Below are 22,836 nucleotides of genomic sequence, written 5' to 3'. Positions count from 1 at the left end.
AATGGCTGAAAACAAAGAAATGGAGGGTTCTGGAATGGCCAAGTCAAAGCCCGGATCTAAATCCCATCGAGATGTAGTGGGGGGATTTGAAACGAGCTGTGCATGCAAGAAACCCCTCAAACATCGCACAGCTGAAAGAATTGTGCATGGAGGAGTGGGCAAAAATTTCTCCCAGTCGATGTCAGAGACTGGTAGACAGTTAGAAGAAACGCTTACTTGAGGTTGTTTCTGCCAAAGGGGGCAATACCACCTATTAGAGCCAAGGGTGTACTTACTTTTTCCATATGCGAAATTTGCATTTATGTTTATTTAAATTATACAATGGACTACAAAATGTAAATGTTTCATGATATTTGTTATATTATATCACCTTAATCTGTCAATATTGTTGAAATGAAGATCAAATCGCTGTATTTTGAAATATGTTGAAAAAGTCAAAACTTTACATGGGGTATACTTACTTTTCACGTGACTGTACATCCGTAGCATTATCTCGACATTTGGAAATGTATCCGCAACTTTCTTGTCCATCAACAGTTTGTAAAGGAAATGTTCTCTCCCTATGTTATCATCTTCGTATTCCAGTAAATGAGTGAAGAAGGCTGAAAATTGCACAAGTTCAACACCAAGTGTTTGATCTAGATCATCCTTGTACTCAGCAACCAATTTTGCTGCATCTGCTTCGATTTCATCACAGTCCAGTGATTCCAGTTTTTGCAAGAAACCGAAAAGAGAACAGGTGTTTTCATAGTCTTCCAATCGTTGCTCCAATGAACTTAGAAACTGATCAATTGCTGGAAGAAAATTCTGAACTCGAAATTTTCAGACAGTGAGAGTGCAGCTTCTTCAGATCGTCCATATGTGGAGGCCCCCTGGTTGTGGAGGCCCCTGGGCAACTGCCCAGCTTGCCCATTCATAAATCCGGCCCAGTCTCTATCTCTTTGCTGATGACTCCACTCTCTACCGCTCCATATCTCAACCCTGAGATCGGCAGGTGGCATCCTCTTCACTCCCTACGGACTTGGACAAACTCACAAACTGGTCAAACAAGTGGAACATGTCTTTTAAGTCTGGCAAATCTCTCACTCTCACAAAGACTCTCCAAAAAGACCATCTGGAAAAACCCTCCCATTTACTTTCTCAACAATCCTCTCGAAGAAGATCTGTCACTCAAGCTTTTGGGTCTCACAATCTGCCGTGATCTTTCCTGGGAAAACCACTTTTCTAAGATGGCCTCCAAAGACAGTCGCCGACTGGGCATCCTCCATCGTGTGACGTCCTTCCTTGGCACCTTTGATCTCCTTACCACATACAAAGCTTTCATCCACAGCTTGATTGAGTACTGCTCTCCCTTTTGGGTTGGTGCTCCTTTCCTAACACCTAGCTCGGTTTCACGCTGGGGAAACCAGAGCTTTCAGAATCATTGGAATCTCCCGCGATGAAGCTGATTCTGATGGCCTTTCACTCACTCACCGCAGACTGGTGGTCTTTCTGTTGGTGGTCTTTCTGTCTTCTACCATCTCCTATCTGGCCTAGGTCCCCCAGCACTGTCTGTGCTCTGTCCCCCAAATATTCCTTCAGGACACACAAGGTCTGCCTGTATTCCTCTTCTGGTAAATCTGCCAAAATCAAGACTCTCTGCTCACCTTCACTCTTTCGTTCCTCTTTTCTCCCGCGTCTGAAACAAACTCCCACACTCTCTTCAATCCCACTCCTCCCTCCAGGTCTTTAAAACTGCTGTTCACCACCATCTCTTATCTTCCCCCATCCAAAACTTTGATCTTTTCTACCCCCGTTAATACAACCCAAATCCACCGCTTTCAATCTCCGACTTCATTTCTGAAATGCCTAGTAGTGTCAATTTGTTTTATACGTTGTACCATACCTTCCCTCCCCACCCCCAGCCCTCTCTCTTCCACAGATCTCTGGATGTCCCTGTTCTCTACTGTTGTTTTGCTTGTTTCATTCGCTCTCTCTCTCTCTCTCTCCCCATCTTGTCTCCCGCTCCCTTCATTATGTTTTATTTGATATGTTTTGCGTTTACTGTTCGCTCTTACACAAGCCTCGATCTTATATACAAAAAAAAGTGAAGCTTAGGTGAGCAGGTCCTGGTGGCCTTACTTGAAATGGATATGGAGGAGCTCTTGGCCCAGGAAGCTGTATATGAATATAACGTTGTGGGAGAAGGTCCAGGAGGGGAAGCAGGAGAGGTGCTGATAGCGATTGAGGACCCAAGCCTCCCCCCTCTCAACCCCTCCCACCCTCCTCCCCAACCCCCACCCCCACCTCCCCACTTCCCGACCAGCCCCTGGAAAAGGCAGCACCAATAACACAGAATAGTGGGACACCATTGCCTTTGACTCGATAATGTTGTTGATTAGTCAACTAATCGCACAGGTGATGATTAAAATGCAGGAGGGACAAGGTGGCTGGCATTAGGCATGACATGCATGCAGGGCAGGTAGAGGTAAAGGTTGATATGAAGGCTATGGGCAATGAGGTAGCCGCAACACTCGAGGCTGTACTGAGAGGGGTGAGTGAGCATGTGGATGGTGTCCTGAACGAGATGGGAGCAGGTGAGGCTAGAATGATGGAGATAATTGTGATAAAAGAAGAGGTTAATGGACTTAAACAGGGAGTACAATGACCTGTGGATGAGCAAAAAGAACTGAAGCAAATCAGAAGTAAAACAGGATCTCAGGGCAGCTCGAGAAATGCCCTTAGATTCTGTATTTGGACTTTAACAGCAGGAAGGATGTAAAAAGAGAAATGTTGGCAAGTAAGAAAATAATTTAAAATGGGACATAATGGCCGGACACAGAAGATAAAATAAATGGGAAGAAGGATTAGAGATGAAAGAACGGAAAATGAAAGAAATATTGGAAGACACTAAAGTCATCTCAAGCACAAGAAGACAAGCGAGAGGGCAAAGAATGTTGAGGAGGAGATCATGGAATATGTAGAAACAATGTGTAAAGATCGGGATAACACATGGCAGGTGCAGGTGGAGAGGATATGAGCGATCAAAGCGGACCACGACGAGGTGAAGCTGTGTGAAATGGAGCAAATTCATGGTGTGAAAGGGTGTGTGCCGAGCTTGGGTTGAATAAAGAAGCCGGGGTTCCTTGGAGTGCCGAGCCTGAGTGTAATGGAGTGTGTGCCGTGAGCGGGCAGAGTGGAGTGCATGAACGAGCGAGGTTACGGGTCATGCATCGATTCAGACGGGGGTAACCGTTAGCTTGACTGAGGGGAGGGGTGAGGTTACCGAGCGGGAAATATTTTAAATGTTAGTATGTTCTCATCCTGTGCGTGGGAGATTAAAAAGAACAGGTTTGTAATCCGTTCCGGTCCAAGGGAGGGTACATTTCAAGGCACTCCATGTCACTGTGTGTTAACGGTCTGTGTCGGGCAAAACGCCCGAATGCAAATGATTGAAAAAAAAAATTGCCAAGAAATGGTGTGCGGCTGAGTGTGCGCGGCACAAATGCTGCATCCGGCACAATTGGCAAGAACAGCTGCGGGATCTCCGTGGAAAGGCTCATATCTAAAGTTGTGTGTGAACTGTCATGGAGAGACTCATGTGTGTGAATGGAGTGAGATTGACTGTGGAGTGGATCGTGTGAATAAATGGTGTGCGTGAGACGGCTGGTGTGTGTAAGTTGTGTACGCTGGGCCATGAGGCGATTTGGGGATGTACCACGTTGTGGTGAAGTGGTGTGGTTGTGGTGAAGTGGTGTGGTTGTGGTGAAGGTTTCGGGGCTGTGCATATGTGTGTGACGTCTGTGGGGGTTCCGCAGCGTGAGCAGTGGATGTGGAGAACACGTTCGGGTTCCCGTCGGGAATCCGCCGAATGTGAGTGCGAACATTTAAATCCATTGGCAGGTTCCAGATGTGCCGCAGAACTTTCCCACAGAGGGGGAATTACATAGGATAGAATATTTAGTGCGGAAGCGGGTTAAAACATGGAACTCCAGAGCAATCGCTGCTGTTTGAACGTGTTGGGCACCCGAGGAGAAGATGCCTACCTGTACATGCCATGGAAGGATCACCTGCCGAGATAAATTGTCTTGCCAGGTTTGGCGGTCTCAATCGGTGTCAGTCGTTACATAACATCCCGTTAGGCCGCGAAGCTAGTTCAGAGGTCGGGGAGAGTCCGAGAAATTCCAGAAAATGTTTCAAATAATTTTTCAATCTTTTTTTCATGGAAATTGAATTAAATACTTAAACACTGCTGAATACAAATCGCCGCCATGTTATTTCCACGAACCTTCAGGTTAGCATGTTTCAACAGCGCTTAACATCCGGAATTTTTATTTGTATAAATATTTAACTTCATGAGTTCACCTGGAACGATTTTCCAGGGAGCTTATGTGATGGTGCGTCATCAGTCTGTCCATCCGTCCATTTTTCCGTAAACACTTGCAACTTTTTCTCCTCAACCGCTGACTGAATTGTGACGAAACTTGGCACAAATTATGTTTGTTGCGTTGTCACTAAAGTTTTTCACGGCATTAAAAAACTGGGTCTTCCGGGAGTCAAAGTGGATCCACGTTTAACGCCCCCAAAATAGGAATTAGCCTTTGACTCTGAAATTACACAACCTATTTTGATGAAACTCGACCACAACCATCATCACCTTTGATGTACCAATGTTTGTTCATGGCACATAGAAAATCGAAGTCTAAGGGGCTCAATGGGAGTGGATTGGGGGGGGGGGGGCAAGTGTGTCCAGGTTTGACCCCTCAAAATAGATATACAGTGGTACCTCGGCTTACGAGTGCCCCAACGTACAAGTTTTTCGGGATACGAGCCGTCACTCGGGCGGTTTGTTGCTTTGGGATACGAGCCGAGATCCGATGTACGAGCTCAAAAAATTTATTTTTTTGAATTTTCCGGTTGTGGCTTCCGGTTCCGGTCACGCGGTTATCTTGCCGTGAAAGCATCTCTGCTTGGATATAAAACACGCAATCGTCGAAATACATGAGCGAGGAATCTCCTTGCTCCAGCCGGTGACGTCATCGGCGGGGATCCCCGCCTCCAGAGTGGCTGGTCACGTGACCGCCAAAGCGTGTCGCGCGTGCGGGTATAATGAGCTACACCTGTGGATCACGTGACCACGGAAGCACGCCTCGCTTGAGAGGCATGGCTTTCGGTTTGCGTTTTGCTTTATAAGGCGCGATAAATGGGCTTTTGAGTGTTAGCGGTTCATGGCGGTTGACGGTTCATGACGGTTCATGGCGTTGACGGTCAAAAACCCATTACATCAATTTTACCAGGCACTGTACAGTAAGTACAGTGGACACCAAATGCACGGTGGAAGGCTAGAAGTAGAAGATCGTCCAAGACAAGTGAGAATAAGCCATACTTTGGAGGAGATGACGTCATTCGCTGGTCCGATAACCAAAGATGTGGTATAAAAAACCAGGTGAGCTAACAATGCAGCAATGAAGGAATTCGGCCAAGGCACCGGCACACAACGACCTACCTACATCGAAAGACTCAATGCCAATGGTGACAGAAGCCAAGACGGCCGGCTTAAACACCACCGAAAGACCACGGTGTACCAACTTACGATGCAGAACATCTTGCACTTAATATGATGACAACAGGTGCCATCCTCTGACGTACCATTACAGGTACAGGTACAGTACACGTGAGCACAGAGCAAAAGTTCACTGAAACCGAGATTAAGAAAAAAGAAAAAACACCTCGTGGTCCGTGCTCGATATCCGAGTTTCAATCTTTTCAAACACATGATGCTCTCGGTCACGGTATCTCCTGCGAGCTGCTTCTCCTTCAACCACACAAACAACAACTTCTCCATATCTTCATGGATAGAGGTCCGGAGCTTTGAAATAATCGTAACGCCCTTGGCTGGCGTTATAGCCTTTATGGACTCCTTCTGCTTCAAAATCGTACATATCGTAGAAGGAGTACGATCGTACTGCCTCGCCAAGTCGACAACACGCACACCTCACCTGGCATGCTCTTCTCCTCTGCTTAATAAAACCAGTTTATTTCTTTACATTCTCTTGTATTATGTACAGTATATACGAGGTCGTGCTTGTTTATACATTATTTGTTATTTATAAAGTACATTTTTGTTATTTAAAAGCACCTAACAAAAAAAATTGGTGTTTTTTTTTTGAGGCTGGAATGGATTAATAGCATTTCAATGCATTTGAATGGGAAAATTTGCTTTGACTTACGAGCGATTTGGCTTACGAGCTCCGTCACGAAACGGATTAAACTCGTAAGCCGAGGTACCACTGTATGCTTTATTCTCTGAAACTACACACACAATTTTGATGACACTTGACCACAACCTTCACCACCCATGCTGTACCAAAGTTTTTTCATGGCATTTAAAAAAATCTGCCCCTTTGGGGTTGTGCAGGGGGCAGTGTCTGCCCTCCAAAATAGGTGTTTGCTTTCTTCTCAGAAACTACACATCCAATTCCAATAAAACTTGACCACAACATTCTGTTCATCACCCATGATGTACCAACGTTTTTCCCCAGCATTTACAAAAATTGGGTCTAAGGTAGTCTCTGGGGGTTGGGGGGCGTGGGTGAGGGAGGTGGATGGAGGTTGATTTTTATTTTGTTTGTTTAAAGTCTTATGATGACATGTGTATGATTGTACATGCTGCCCTGTCCTCCAGCATCCATTCAAATTGGTTAAAAACGCCCTGATATGGTTTAAAAGACTTTTAGTCAGTGTAGTATACTGCTTTGTTCTACCAGATGAGTGCCCGGGGTTATTGCCCCTCTGTTTATATTGAAATAGAAGTATACATTTCATGACGTAACATGTTCTATGATCTCTCAAGATGGATCTCAGTCTCATTTCCCTCCAAACTACTGATGCTGATTTGTACACAGGTGATGTCTATCCTGTAAATGTGGAAGGAAGACAACACAACAATGATTCATCTGTCACAGAAGATGCAAAATGTGCTTCGGCAAAGAGAGGTTCAGATGATATTCACATGACAAACAGAAGGGCTGCCTGTTTTGCAACTGGTGAGTGGAAACGTAAAAAATTAACTTTGCAGAAGAGATCTTTTGTGTTGAGAAAATATTAAATTTTTGGAAAAGTGTTAAATATTTAGCATTTTGATTTTGACCAAAAAAAAGAAAATTGTTGTGTTCTTTCTTTCTGTAGAACAATCCAGAAGTAATAAGGGACAAATAAGGTCCAGGCGCAGCTTGACAGTGAAGAAGAAGCCTTTTTTGAAGAAAAAATCACGAAATCAAGACTCACTTCCTATAAAATACAAGTGCATGTCTGGGCCTTACAACACCAATATTAATATTAAATTGAACAAACACAAAAAGGTTGTAGAAAGGCGAATACGTTATAAGTGTAATGTGTGCAGAATGGATTTTGCTTCAACGAATAACATCAAAATACACATGAGGATTCATACAGGGAAACATCCCCACAAGTGCTCTGTCTGTGATAAAGGTTTCTTGACAAAAAGCAATTTGAAGAAACATAGGAGGATCCATACAGGAGAGCGACCCCACAAATGCTCGATATGTGATAAAGGTTTCCCTCAAAAAGGCAGTTTGAAATTACATATGAGGATCCATACAGAACGACCTTACAAATGCTCGATATGTGACAAAGGTTTCTCTCATAAAGGCTCTTTGAAATCACATATGAGGATCCATACAGGAGACCAACCTCACAAATGCTCGATATGTGATAAAGATTTCTTTGAAAGCAGCAGTTTGAAATTACATATAAGGATCCATACAGGAGAGCGACCTTACAAATGCTCGATATGTGATAAAGGTTTCTCTCAAAACAGCCATTTGAAATTACATATGAGGATCCATACAGGAGAGCGACCACATAAATGCTCGATATGTGATAAAGGTTTCCCTCGAAAAGGCAGCTTGAAATTACATATGAGGATCCATACAGGAGAACGACCTTACAAATGCTCGATATGTGAAAAAGGTTTCTCTCAAAACAGCACATTGAAATTACATATGATGATCCATACAGGAGAGCAACCTTACAAATGCTCGATATGTGATAAAGGTTTCTCTCGAAAAGACAATTTGAAATTACATATGAGGATCCATCGAGGAGAGCAACCTCACAAATGCTCGATATGTGATAAAGGTTTCTCTCAAAACAGCAAATTGAAATTACATATGATGATCCATACAGGAGAGCAACCTTACAAATGCTCGATATGTGATAAAGGTTTCTCTCGAAAAGACAATTTGAAATTACATATGAGGATCCATACAGGAGAGAAACCTCACAAATGCTCGATATGTGATAAAGGTTTCTCTCAAAACAGCAAATTGAAATCACATATGAGGGTCCATACAGGAGAGCAACCTTACAAATGCTCGATATGTGATAAAGGTTTCTCTCGAAAAGACAATTTGAAATTACATATGAGGATCCATCCAGGAGAGCAACCTCACAAATGCTCGATATGTGATAAAGGTTTCCCTCAAAAAGGCGATTTGAAATCACATATGAGCATCCATACAGGAGAGCGACCTTACAAATGCTCGATATGTGATAAAGGTTTCTCTCGAAAATACCATTTGAAATTACATATGAGGATCCATACAGGAGAGCAACCTCACAAATGCTCGATATGTGATAAAGGTTTCTCTCGAAAAGACAGTTTGAAATTACATATGAGGATCCATACATGAGAGCTGAAATCTGTAATACCAGGATATGAAAAATGAGATGAAGAGGATTTGGAAATTGAAGAAATCTGAAATTGTTCCAGTGATAGTCAGAGCAACAGGGAATCCGGATGATCAAGAAAATCCCAAAGAAGTACTTATAAAGCATTCCGGGGAATATCATGACAAATAATCTACAGGTGGAAGCTGTCAGAGGTTCAGTGAGGATTCTGAAACGAGCCCTTGGACCAAAGCTATGAGAATGAAGTTTCATAAAGTGGTTAATGAAAAAGAATCCATGACCAAAAAAGGAGGTGGGGATTTTGAGTTCTGGGAGAACTTCCTTCCACCTTCTAAATAAAACCGGTCTGTGGAGATAACAACCAACGAGAGCATCCGTACAAATAGACCATGGGCCGAGTCCACTAATTCTGCTTGGTTTTCGAATTCCGTGTGCTACGATGAGAAGTATCTGCATATGTGCTTGATATGTTTAATAAGTGTATATGAACCATTAATGAAGTGTTCCCATGTTCGAAATTTGCACATTAATGAGCAACAGCCAAAAACAAAGAGGAAGATAAACTCCGTTGGTGAGGACTTCCTTTTCCCTAGCAACGGTTGCATAGATGCTTCTAAATCGAGATTTTGAGCATTGCAATCCTCTGATCATGCAAATGTATGATTTTGCAAATCATCTGATGTTATCAGATATTATTTTGTGGATTATTTCATGTACATAATTCCTACGGTGTCCGTTGCTATGGTAAAAATATCCTTAGCAACCAGGATTTCACAAACTGATTATATGCATCAATTGATTCACTAAAAGTATAAATGTGCCCTGTAAATTAGACTAGCCAGGCTCAAAACATACTGGTATACTTTGGGGACTCGTGATCCCACCCCACATCCCTATATTTATAACTTGGAATACAAAAATGAAGCATTAAAGAAACAAATATTTCAAAAAAACAGAAATAATTTTCACACATATACTTTAATGGGTATTTATATTTGTGTAGTATCCCCATACTACCTTTCTCTATTTTTGTCCTCTTGAGATATACAGACACAGACACACATAAACACACACATACTTTTACACAGATGACACGTGCACATCCCTATCATTCTTTTTTATATTCCAAATGATCCTCATTCACTCTTTTTCTTGTAAATATTTCCTGTTTTCTTCCCCTTTCTCTCCATTTAACACACACACACACACACACACACACATACACACACACACATACACACACACACATATGCACACACACACACACACACACACACACATATGCACACCCATGCAGACACACACACGCACTCCTTTTATAAGTCACATTTTTCATAATCTTAATTCATCCTCTTCCCCCCCCCCCCCCCTCCTCCTCTGTCTCTCATTCTCTCTCAAGCTGTGTGCATCCCTATCTGAAACAGCACTAAATAATGGCAAAACCCACTCAAATAAACCATTTATGTTAAATTTATAAACGGCTCGTGTGTTTCACATATTCTCTTTGACATGCATATGATATTATTGATGTAAACAAGTTTGTATGAGGACATCATAGTCTGAATCATTACATAAACGTGCAACTCCTCCAATTCCTCTGACTCTCGGCAAGTTAGTGCACATTAAGTACTGTACATATAATTTGGTTCAATAATAAATGGGAAAGGATAGATATTGTACTTGGCATGCATATTCATTGTAATTTTCCATATGAAAACCCAACCCTACAGGACAAAAGTTCACATTCTTAAAGGACATTCGTTTTGTTTTAACCCGCAGTATAAACTGTTCTCGGCGAAAAGAAAACATAGATATAATCTTTTAACTATGAAATGCATAATTTCCGAGTCTTACATTCATCTGTAATACAAAATTTTGTATTAATTAATCTTTCATTTTCAAATGGATATGACCCCATTGTATAGAAAGTGGCAAAACCTTTGTTGTTAAATGAAGAAAAAAGAACCAACACGCAGAGATTTTTGTTGATACAATAACATAATGCATACCTGTCAATCATATTTGTGCATTCAGTAGCAAAACATCAAAATAAATCAATGACTTATATAGACTCAAGTTATAAAAACCCACAGAGTATACGGAAGTAATTAAGCATCTTCATCTGATTCCAGAGTGTCAATTTCTTCCTCAATCTGGGTCAAGTCAGGAACAGATACCTGATTTGCACAGACATCGGTGTCTGGACTGATCATGATGATGATGTGATCACTGTTACTTGCAGCGTACGAAGAGTGTAGTAGAAGTCTCATATCGGCTTCTTGTGTTGAGAACAGACTTGGGATTTGCAAAATTTCCTCATCATTGCCATGATTTCCAATAGAATGACACTCAATGCAATGTCCAACAATAATTGTGATGTCATCAATCAGCTTCCCAGTCTTGCACCACTGTTTGAACAGAAACTGGAGCAGATTTTCCTTGTTGTCACCACAACATCGAAACTTGGACCCATTGTTTTGGAGTCCTCTGATCAGGAGAAAATATTTCACTAATCTGGGTCCCTCCCTCTGCTCGTCTTCCTCTTTCAGCATTCTTTATGCTGCCAGACATGTATCTGTCTGGAACAAAGTGCACAACTTTGGACTTGTTCATCTCTGCCTGTTTCACAAGGACTTTCAACATTTCATCAGCAAACTGTCCAAATGTTGGCTGTGGTTTGAAGACTCTGATGAGTGCCATCGAATCCCATACACACATTGAGCGAAATGCGATCTCCTCAACTGATCCCTCCAGGAAGTGCATGAGTTTGTCTTTGTTGGTTTTCACAGGAAAGCCATCCTAGTTTGCCAGTGGTGCAGGAAATGGACCCAATTAATGAACCAGCATCTCTTTGATGTCGACCTTTCTCACTGAACCAACAACAATCAGCCTGCGGACAGATCCTGGTCAGCTATCAAGGCGATTTCTTTACCCTTCACTTTTGTTATGGTGGACTTATCTGTTTCCTTGAAAGTCTTCAGCTTCATCTTCGTCATGGTGTCATGAAAACCAATATCATTTGATTGAAGTCTCTTCTGGCAGAATGTTGTGAAGGCAACTTCACCTTTTTCCCTAGCCTCATGAAGGTCTGCAACGACCGATGTGATGCAAGCTGACCTGATGTTATGTAAAACAGCTTGTCTCATTCTAGTGAAGGATCAAAAGGGTTGACCATATTTTGAATTGTATCCATGATGTTCTGTATGTTCTTCTCATCACGCCCTTTTTGTGTTCTGTCTAAGTCAACATGGGCCCAACATGGACTGTCATGACCAACCATCGCCATCTCCTGACAATTTCTCGCAATGGCAGTTCTTTCATATTTTAATAATGTCCATCTGTGCACTGCACCCTTGAGTGTGAATTCAGTCACTCCTCCTTTTGTCTTGGAGTCTCGGTTTGCAGTTTGCTCAATTATTTGGTCACAACCAATTTGAGCAAACCCATGCTTCTGTTGTGTTTGTGCAACAAAATTCCCAGCTTGAAACTCTGCATAGATGTCAGGGTGACTCTGTCTCAAGCAGCACATCTCAAAACAATACGATGTCAGATACCTTGCATTATTGATTCTGTCATATGAAAAGAACCAAGGTGGAATGGAACAGATGCTCGACAGGTGAAGGTTCCAACTGGCTTGCCTTGTAGCCCTGATGAATATAAGCAAGTCATCAACCATTGGAATATATATGCTCCAAAAGTGGACCGTCTCAATATTCAGGTTGTCCATGATGAATTCTCATAGCCACTGACAAGCTCCTGAAATTTCTTTGAGTTGACACGGTCGTCAAAGTCTTCAGCTGGGAATGCCTTCTGCAGGTGAATTGCAAGCTGGGAAGCGACAATTCTCTCCTCTTCTGATACAGTTTCCAAGTATGACTGCCATCGGAGTCGTTGCAGTGCTTCACAAAGTAATTTGTGAGATCTTATGCTCCTGTTCTAATTATGGCCACTTATTACTCCCCCGACAGACCCGGTAGCAATCACTTCAGACTCGATGATCATGTCCTGTAAGCCAGCATCATAATATCGCTTCCCAATACTCATTAGGCACAACATCATCTTCAATGACTCATTAGGCACAACACTGGCAGCAGCATCCATGTTGACTAGCCGAAACCCGTGGAACATCCACGGAAGGGAGGATGTGGTGTATGGATAGAGTGTACCATTATGGATGGCATAGGGGATTTGCTTGTCCGAGTAAGAGTTGGGAAGAAAGATGAGAATGATGAGTGCGTATATGAACAACGTATTTATTGCAATCTGCTTAAATGACAACGCTACGTTATACTTTTGAAAAATGAATGGATTCGTAATAGGAATCGGCACAGCACCACTCTGGGATTGTCCACTCAGTGGACGGCTTGCTGTCGCCTTCGACTGTCCAATCAGTGGACGGCTTGCTTCGCCTTCGCCCAGCAGATGCCAATACGATGGGGTCGTAAGATGGCGTCGTATCGGCAGTTAATCGGATGCTTTTGGGCCCCAACGTCGGCTAATTCAGATTTTTCGAGTATGCCTGTACGTGATAAACAAAGGACGCGGTTCGGAGATGGTAAATCCATTAGGGCCGTGGGCATCGGGTCACTGGGTGCGGCGTAGAAGGGATAACAAATTTGAGTCCTTACGCTATTATTATATAGATGTCTGCTGCTGTGGGTGGCCAGATCAGCTGAGGATTGGCACAAGTTCCATCGGATATTTTGAGCCTTTGAATAAATGGCCTGGTCCATGACTACAACAATCTTACTGAGTCCCAACCCATCTGCTATGGCAAGGCTGTGGCATTGGATCGTGTACCCTGTGTTTAACTGAGTCGGACTGGCATCCATGACAGGTAAGTAGCCAATATTTGTTTGTGTTGGAATAGCACCTATTTTAAACAATGTGTTGAAACCAGTCCATCCAGGTAAGGCCCTTTCATTTGGGTTTGCCGTCTTTGTGAGAAAGTATGCGCTATCGATTTTCCGTGCAGTTTATTGGACATGGATATGGTTCTCCAAGTCCGGTTGGACATTCTCAGCATATTTCCGGGGCTCTTTCCTTTGACCTCCACGATAGAATTCCATGTTGGTTGATGGTGGCTGCAGGGATCGTTTCGTCATTCTCTGCGCAGATATTGCTTCATCAAGCGAGTCATCAGTGGATACCTGCCTTTGAATTATTATACCATTGGTATTGTGGGTGGTTCCTCTGCCAGATACTTCTTCACCGTAGTCATTGTTATCCCGTGCAATCGTTGCATGGATATTTGTCTGGATATTTGGACGTATGAAATGCTCTCCTCGCTGAATCTGAAGTTGGGCCAGAGCTGTATCATGTTCAAGGACCTGGGAAATGGAAGTACAATGTCCCAGGCCATTCAACAGCCCGATAAGCTGAGCAGATCAAGTTATGTGTCCAACCAATATAGCCAACGCAGAGTGCTTAGGCATGAGCCTCCTTCCATTGAATGCAATGTTCATTATATCCTGGTAAGTTGAAATAATCTTCTTACTTCTATCTTCACCAACGTTTACATGTGCAATTTATTGAGGAAGTTTATCGGACGCTCTTGTTGACCATGCCATGAAGTTCAATGACTCATTCGGCACAACACTAGCAGCAGCATCCATGTTGATGTCTGCTGCTGTTGGTGTTCAGATGAGCTGAGGATTGGCACAAGTTGCAATGATACTCCTCTTCAGTGATTGTGCAGCATGGTAAAGAACTCTATAGTTATGCCCTGCATTCATATGAGATGTGGTTTCATCTTGGTTTGTGTCCGAGTCATCTGTCTCATCTGTGCTCACATCAGAGGAGAGTGGGAGAGCAACCTCCTCTCATACCTCCTCTGTGGACAAATCTTCCACAATCACGAAATCACTCTTGTTGCTGCGAGATGATCTCAAAAACTTCAGAAATGGGTATGTCTTCTGGTCTCTTCGTTAGATAAAAGGATTTGTATCCAATATCTACCCCCTCTACTTCACATACCCATTTCTTAAATGAAGATAGTAATTTCTTCAAGTGCAGCACTTCACGTTTCTTTATTATTCTTTCTTCTATGACTGATACACAGAAGTGTTTGGGTTCTGCCTCAGGTTTTTTTCAAGACCCTCTTCATTCTCTTTCCTATTCAGAAATATTTTGCAGCTCTGGTAACAAGTTAAATGGTACCTAACTTCTAACGCTACAAGATCCTGTCCAAGTATATGCAATAAAATGCTCATCTTTGTGCAATTCTGCAGCATTCACCAGCTTACCCACTGTTTCTATTTCACACTGGATAAGTTTTTCTTTCTTTCCTTTTTTGCTGAAGTGTTCAATGATGTACCTTTCTTTGCTGCAAATGATGCATTGGACTGGCAAAAGGTGAGAAGCCCTAGATGGTACAGCATGTCAGTCAGGTCCTTTCTGTCGGAGAAGTTGAAACTCGCGTGCTACTTCCTCACTCTGCTTTGCTTCTTGCTTCTGAATTTCACTGGTTGCAGCAGCTGCATTTGAAAAATAATTAAAGCAACAAAGTGAAAAGGGAGGAAATAGCATTGAGATCTAATCAATGAATAGCTTTATGTTACAATATTTTAATTTCATAGATTCTATATGTATATTATAGAGGCCAAAACAGTCATTAATTTTGTGTTTCATTATGCATGGTGATACAAACAAAAAGCTTAACCAAGACATACAACATGTAAGTATCTCCATATCAACAAGTTAGTGCAGTGGTCATACGTACGTCTGTTACGTCATACGTACATCAACACACAAGTGGTGCTAAAACGTGGTGAAGTTTTCATCCGATGGGCAGTGAGTGGGCCTATGCAATTTGTCGTGTGCAGGACTGTAGACAAATTGGTTCCAATCTTGGTCTTGTCAGTGAAACACATAAAACATGCACAGTGATATCCAACGGAGTTTGGAACAACATCGAGAAGATCTGGTGCCAAAACAAGCTCCAAATATAATCGTTTGATTTTGTTTTGGTGGCAATTGTACTTTCTCGAGTTCCCAAGCTTTTCCACTCATGAACACTTACACGAAAGTTTTGCAAACTTATGTCCGAAATAGAAATTAGATTTGTCTGCACATTGGTCCACAACGTGCATGCAGCACGCCATGTTGCTATGTCCCAACAACGTGTTCATGCACACACTGTACGATAACTGGGATTGGTTAATTTTGTGGAGCCTGTGTTACAACCGTCATAATTGGTCGAGTAAAGCTTACAATGACGTCATTATTTCAGAAGAATTGCCTGCTGCAAGGGTAATTGTATCGTCCTTATTACCTTCACAGTACATTGAGAAAATGTGCTGGTTTTAAAAATGGGAACATTCACAAATGTTCTTAGAAATCTTCCAGCTGATTAAAATATTTTAAGTAAAGTACTTCTCTGACGCAGACCATGGAAAGTAAGATTTTTGAGGGCTCGGCCCATGGCCTAAAATGTTATATTTGTGACGGATTTTATTTCGAAACGGAGCTTGAACTTCCATGGTGCAACCCACGCTGGAGCGATCACATAAAAGGTGCCACGCTGGGTTGTTTGTGTCACCCTTGTAAGCGATCCTCAGCAGTCGGCAAGGTATTCAGTGAACCAGTATGGAGAAAGCTGTCCTGAAAGCATACATCCCTGGGCATCTACCTTGAAAGCACAACTCCTCAGAGTACCATCAGTAACCCCTGACAACCAGCCGGCATCCCAAACCCCTTGATGAAAGCCATACAGCTTGCTGTCACCAGAATGTCCACAGCAATGACTGCAAACTGGAGTCAAAAGGCAGCAAGAATCTCAAAATTGTAACCCCATCGGCATCCTCAAACTAAGTTTAAATAAAATGACAGCTTTAAAAAAATGTAAAACTTGTTAATTTGGTTCTTCATCTTCTCATAATGTAGAATTGTTGAAAAATTGATGTCAAAAACTTAAATGGAAACAGAACTTAATCTCTCAATCTGATCTTGGATCTCATCGTGTTCCTTTCAAGGCCTTCCTTTGGTTTCCAGTTTGTAATTATTGTCTCTGTCCTTGCCATGTATCCAGCCAAGTTCCATTTGAGTTTTTTGATTGTGACCAGTGTTTAGGAATTTTGTTTTCTGCCTGATTTAGTTGTTTTTCTTGTCCCGTTTTGGTTATTCTCATATGGCAACTTTCCATTGTTTGAACATCAATTTTTACTCGATCTTTGCGGTAGTCCACGTTTCATTGCCATGTGTAATATGGGGAGAACACCCATGTGGTAAAATTGTTTATCAGAATAAGACTTCTACTTATGTTTTTCATGAAACTTGTATTTGTGAAGGGTTTCACAATAAAGAGAAGTCCTCAAAGCACAAATGCAGTGTCTGTGTGATTGTGAATATGTAATGGCACATTATGATCAATTATTAGTCATTTGAGAGTTTGGAGTTGTCCACATCCCGAAAAGTAATCCTGATTAAACCGAGAGTTGTTCACCAAAACACATGAAAGCCTTGCAGAGCACTTACCATCATGACATGACTGCACTTCATGCCATCGATGATTGCTGCCAAGCAGCTCAGTTACACAGGTCTCAAAGCGAAGGCCACACAGCTGGTTGCTCCCACATTTTTCTCAACATCAATGGTGATGCAATGTTAATGGAGGGAAAAGCTTTTAACACAGATGTGAAGAGTTGAAACGAACCACCCCCCCCCCCCCCCCAACACACAAAAAAGGTTGAGATTCAAGTCGATGTGGCCAGGATCTAACGAACAGTCTAAATATATATATATATATATATATATATATATATATATATATATATCCAAAAACAGATCCTTGAAACTACAGAACAATGAGCCTGCTCCCAATCATCAGCAAGGTCATGGAATCCATCATCACTTCTGACATTAAATCCTTCTTCTTCTCCAAAGGCTTAATCTTAGATCATCAATGTGGATTCAGACCAGGCCACTCTACTCTGGACATGTTGCTTCTGCTGTCTCAACAATGGATGGAGGTCCTCAATGCCAAACAGGAAATCAGAGCTGTCTAACTCGACATATCACATGCCTTCGATACGGTCTGGCACCCAGCTCTGCTCACCAAACTCTCCTCCTATGGTATCCATGGAAATCTCCACGCTTGGCTTGCGGACTTCCTCTTTGTTCATAGTCAACGTGTGGCCCTGAATGGATTTCTCTCATCACCCCCTTCTTGTTCTGGCTGGAGTTCCCCAATGTGGTGTTCTGGCCCTGTGCTTTTTCTGGTCTTCATCAATGATCTCTCTGACTCTCTGGAAAATCCTCTCTATCTCTTTGCTGATGACTCTACTCCCTGCCGCTCCATTCCTCATCCCTCAGATCGGCAGCCTTCAGCATCCTCACTCTCTACAGACCTGGACAAAATCACAGACTGGTGAAACAAGTGGAACATGTCTTTCAATCCTGACAAATCTCACACTCTTACTATGTCTCTCCAAAAAGACCGACTGGAAAAACCTCCCATCTACTTTCTCAACAATCGTCTCCAAGAAGTTCTGTCGCTCAAGTTTTTGGGTCTCACTATCTGCCATGATCTTTCTTGGGAAAACCACATTTCCAAGCTGGCCTCCAAAGCCAGTCGCCGACTGGGCATCCTCCGTCGTGTGAAGTCCTTCCTTGGCACACCTGAGCTCCTCACCACATACAAGGCTTTCATCCACAGATCAATGGAATACTGTTCCCCCATCTGGGCCGGTGCTCCTGCCTCACACCTTGCACGGCTTCACACTGTTGAAACCAAAGCGTTCAGAATCGTTGGAATCCCTGCGATGAAGCTAACTCCGAGGGCCTTTCACTCACTCACCGCACGCAGGTTGGTGGTCTTTCTGTATTCTACCGACTCCTCTCCGGCCTTGCTCCCCCAGCTCTCTCTGTGATCTGTCCCCCAAATATTCCTGCAGGTCGCACAAGATCTGCCAGCAACCGTGTTATGGTTAAACTGCCAAAATCTAGGCTCTCTGCTCACCTTCACTTTCATTCCCCTTTTCTCCAGCCTCAGGAACAAACTCCCCCACTACCTTCAATCCCACACCTCCCTCCAGGTCTTTAAACAGCTGTTCACCACCATCTCTTATATTGCCCCACTCAAAACCTTGATCTTTTCTACCCCCATTAATTCACCCCAGATACACTTTTTCGAAATTCCAACTTCTTTCCTGGAAGTCCTTGCAGTGTCCATATGTTTTATACCTTTCCCACCTCCCCCCAAGCCCTCTCCCTCCCACAGTTCTCTCGATGTCACTGCTCTCAAATGTTGTGTTTGTGTCCTTCCCCCCTCTCCCAATCTTGTCTACCGCTTCCCTTATTTTTTGTTTTATGTGTCGATTTGACTTTTTGTGTGATTAATGTTATCTCTTTCACGAGCGTCGATCTTGTATACAAAAAAAATAATTCACGCTGTAAAGTCCAGCAGTAGTCGCCCATCATGTTTGGATTGAATCGGCCTTGATATCGAGTCTCCATGATGGCAATTTCCTGGTAAAACCTTTCCTCATGTTCATCACTGACATTGCCAATATTTTGTGGAAAGAAGTCCAGATGAAAATGGAAGAAATGCATCTTGAGTGACATTCGAGTACCGAGTGCTTGGTAACTCTTCAACATCTTGTCCACAAGCTCTTCATAATTTGGTGCTCGAAAATTTTCAAGGTAATTGTTAGCAAGAGCCACAAAGCTATCCCAAGCAAGGCTTTCCAGCTCAGATAGTCTCGTTACAAAGTCCTGATTAGTGAGTACAAGAGGAATTTCGGCTGTGGCTGATATTCCTATGGTATGCTGGTTTCAAAAACTGGATGTGCTCGTGAAAATTGGATATCATAATCGAAATCTACAGGTTCATGTTGGTTAGAATCACCTTAATATATACTTGTGTAGCGGTTACCGGAAGCATGACACAATTACCGTGCACCGGCCGATGACGCAACCGGCGAGCGATCACGTGTCCGGACTCGCCCGGGCGTGTCCAGACTTGCCCTTCCCGGGCGAACACATGCCTTGCATACCACGCCCCGTCGAGAGGCGTGACTTACCTATTTTGCATACCACGCCCCGCCTGAGGCGTGGCTTTTGTGTATTCAGTTTGCGATATAAATTGCCGCCCGTTTGAGGGGCAGATTCAGTGTGCTTTTGAGTTCTTTGGTTTTGAGCTAAATAAATAGCTCGGTGAAACTGCGTTCCGGTGTCGTCCATTTTGTCTGGCTTTATCTTGCGAGCACAGCTCCCACAATTGGTGACCCCTTTCTAAGAACACGGCGATGGAGTCAGCTGTAGCTTTGAAGCTCCCGGGCTTTTGGGAGTCGCACGCGGCCGTTTGGTTTGCTCAAGCGGATTCTCTCTTCGCCCTGCACAAAAATTACGGAGGACACGATGCGCTACCACCATGTGGTCTCTGCGCTCAACGCCTCCTCTGCTGCCTGGGTCCTGAGCTTCCTCCAGCACCCGCCGAACGCTGACAAATACGGCGCGCTCAAAGGCCTACTCCTCGGTGCGTTTGGACTCACGGAGACCGAACGCGCATGACAACTACTACACCTCCCGGAGCTGGGCGAGGCCCATCCATCCGAAAGCATGGACCACATGCTTGCTCTTCTCGGTGACCACAGCCCAGACTTCCTCTTCCATGAGCTGTTCCTTCAGCGGCTACCCGGGCAGGTTCGGTTAGCTTTGGCTAACTCACCCATCACGGACCCTCGCGCCCTGGCCAAGGAGGCCAATAAATTTTTCTCGGGCATGCGACATGTCGGAGCGGCCACCTGGAACCCTGGGCCGACCGAGGCAATGCCCATGCCATGACCGGCGACACCACCGGCCGAGTCCGTGCTACTGATGGCCGCCGCGACACCCCGTCGACCGAACCCGAAGCGACCGCCGGAGCCTCCACCAGAGCGGACCATGTGCTATTATCATGCCAGGTTTTGGGGAGAAGACCAGAACGTGCTGCCCACCGTGCACTTTCGGCAGGTCGGGAAACGCCCAGGCCGGCACTTGCTGCCTGCCATGAGCGTCAGCCATTCAGGCAGCCTTCTGTTTATCATGGACACAGAGTCCAGGCGGCGTTTTTTGTGTGACACAGGCGCGCAGCTGAGCGTGATACCCGCCTCAGTGCAGGACAAACAGGCCGAGCTGTGCGGCCCCACCTTGGTCGCCGCAAACAGCTCCTCCATCCGCACCGTCAGTTCGCGCAGCGTTGCATTCTGCTTCAGGGGCCAGCGCTTCAGGTGGGACTTCATCACGGCGAACATGCCCATGGCCTGGCTGGGTGCAGATTTTCTTTGCGCGCATGGGCTTTTGGTCGACGTCAAATGGCGTCGGCTCATCAACGCAGAGACCTTCAGCTCACTCGCTTGCTCATTGAGCGGCTCCGCTCCGACCAAGCTAGCCTGCGCGCTCCCGGCCGTGGACGATTTCACCCGCCTACTCGCCGAGTTTTCCGCCCTCACACAGCCGACGTTTTCGGCTGTCGCCGTCAAGCACGGCATCAAACACCACATCCGGACCACAGGTCCACCGGTCTCCGCCAGGGCTCGTCGCCTCGACCCGGCCAAACTCGCCATGGCGAAGGCGGAATTTGATGCGCTGGAGCGATTGGGCATTGTTCGACGCTCGAATAGCGCATGGGCCTCGCCCCTGCACATGGTGCCCAAACCGGGTGGCGGATGGCGACCATGCGGCGATTACCGCCGCCTCAACTACACCACCACCCCCGACCGGTACCCGATACCACACATACAGGACTTCTCCGCCCGTTTGGCGGGGCGGGTGATCTTCTCCAAGGTCGACCTTATTCGGGGCTACCACCAGGTACCTGTCCGGCCGGCTGACCTTCCGAAGATGGCTGTAATTACACCTTTTGGCCTCTTCGAATTCCTCTGAATGCCGTTCAGCCTTAAGAACATGGCCCAGGCCTTCCAGCGGCTGATGGACAGTGTGCTGTGCGATCTCACCTTTCTGTTCGTCTACCTGGATGACATTCTCATTGCCAGCACTTCCCGGGCGGATCACCTCGTCCACCTGCGTGTGCTTTTCGAGCACCTCGGCCAGCACGGCCTCATCATCAACCTGGCGAAATGCCAGTTTGGCGTAACGGCCGTCGACCTCTTGGGGCACCGCATCACGAAGCGCGGGGCCGTCCCACTGCCTACCAAGGTGGAGGCAGTCACAGGTTTCCTGCGCCCCCGCTCCATCAAGGCCCTGCAGGAATTTTTTGGGATGGTAAATTTCTACCACCCGTTCGTGCCTCGCGCCACCCAACTCATGCGCCCCCTGTACGACGCCCTCCGGGGCAAGCCGGCCAAGCACGACGTCGCCTGGACCACAGAGATGGATGTGGTGTTCACGGGCACTAAGCTGGCCCTCGCCAACGTGACCATGTTGGCGCACCTGGCACTCGACGCACCCATCACCCTCACCACGGACGCTTCCGACTACGCAGTGGGTGCCATGCATGAACAGTGGGTGAACGGGGCTTGGCAACCGCTGGCCTTCTTCAGCCGGCAGCTTCGCCCTAACGAGCGCAAGTATAGCGCTTTCGACCGCGAGCTCCTCGGCCTTTACCTGGCTGTTCGCCACTTCCGCCATCTTTTGGAGGGCCGCCCGTTCATGGCGTTTGTGGACCACAAACCCCTGGTCTTCGCCATGGCCAAGGTCACAGAGCCGTGGTCGGCCCGCCAGCAGCGCCACCTCTCCGCCGTGTCCGAATTTACGACGGACATCCGGCACGTCGCGGGGAAGGACAACGCTGTGGCCGATTGCCTCTCCCGGTCCGGCGCGAACGCCGTCCACCTGGGTGTGGACTTCGCCCGCATGGCGGCCGACCAGACCGCCGACCCCGTGCTGCAAGCCCTCCGGACAGTGGGCACAGGCCTGCGGTTGGCTGACATTCCCTTAGAGGACACAGGCACAGTTCTACTGTGCGACGTTTCCCTGGGTCAACCTCGCCCCATCGTGCCCACCGGATGGCAGCAGCACATTTTTGATGCCCTCCACGGCCTTTCCCACCCGGGCCGGAAAGCATCACAGAAGCTCGTGGCAGCAAAGTTCGTCTGGCACAGGCTCCGTAAGGACGTCCGTGACTGGGCCAATGCCTGTGTCACCTGCCAGCGCGCGAAGGTCCAGCAGCACACCCAGGCCCCGTCGGCACCATTCGAGGTGCCC

General features: G+C 45.3%; 1 protein-coding gene across 2 annotated transcripts in view; it reads left to right on the top strand.

Annotated features, from left to right (window-relative positions):
- The window catches only part of LOC137418287 (uncharacterized), a 57,655-nt gene extending 40,641 nt beyond the window's left edge, over nucleotides 1-17,014 (top strand). For both annotated transcript variants that reach the window (XM_068104307.2, XM_068104305.2), the window contains exons 3-4: nucleotides 6,885-7,025; nucleotides 7,168-17,014. In XM_068104307.2, coding sequence (XP_067960408.2) covers nucleotides 6,885-7,025; nucleotides 7,168-8,693 — 1,667 coding nt within the window. In that variant the 3' untranslated portion in view covers nucleotides 8,694-17,014. The remainder of the gene's footprint in view (nucleotides 1-6,884; nucleotides 7,026-7,167) is intronic.
- The last annotated feature ends 5,822 nt before the right edge of the window (nucleotides 17,015-22,836 follow it).

This window comes from Myxine glutinosa, chromosome 1, assembly GCF_964187855.1.
Source record: "Myxine glutinosa chromosome 1, kmMyxGlut1.1, whole genome shotgun sequence".
Classification (NCBI taxonomy): domain Eukaryota; kingdom Metazoa; phylum Chordata; class Myxini; order Myxiniformes; family Myxinidae; genus Myxine; species Myxine glutinosa.
The sequence above is the reverse complement of the archived record's forward strand: the minus strand, read 5'-3'. Positions and strand labels throughout refer to the sequence as shown.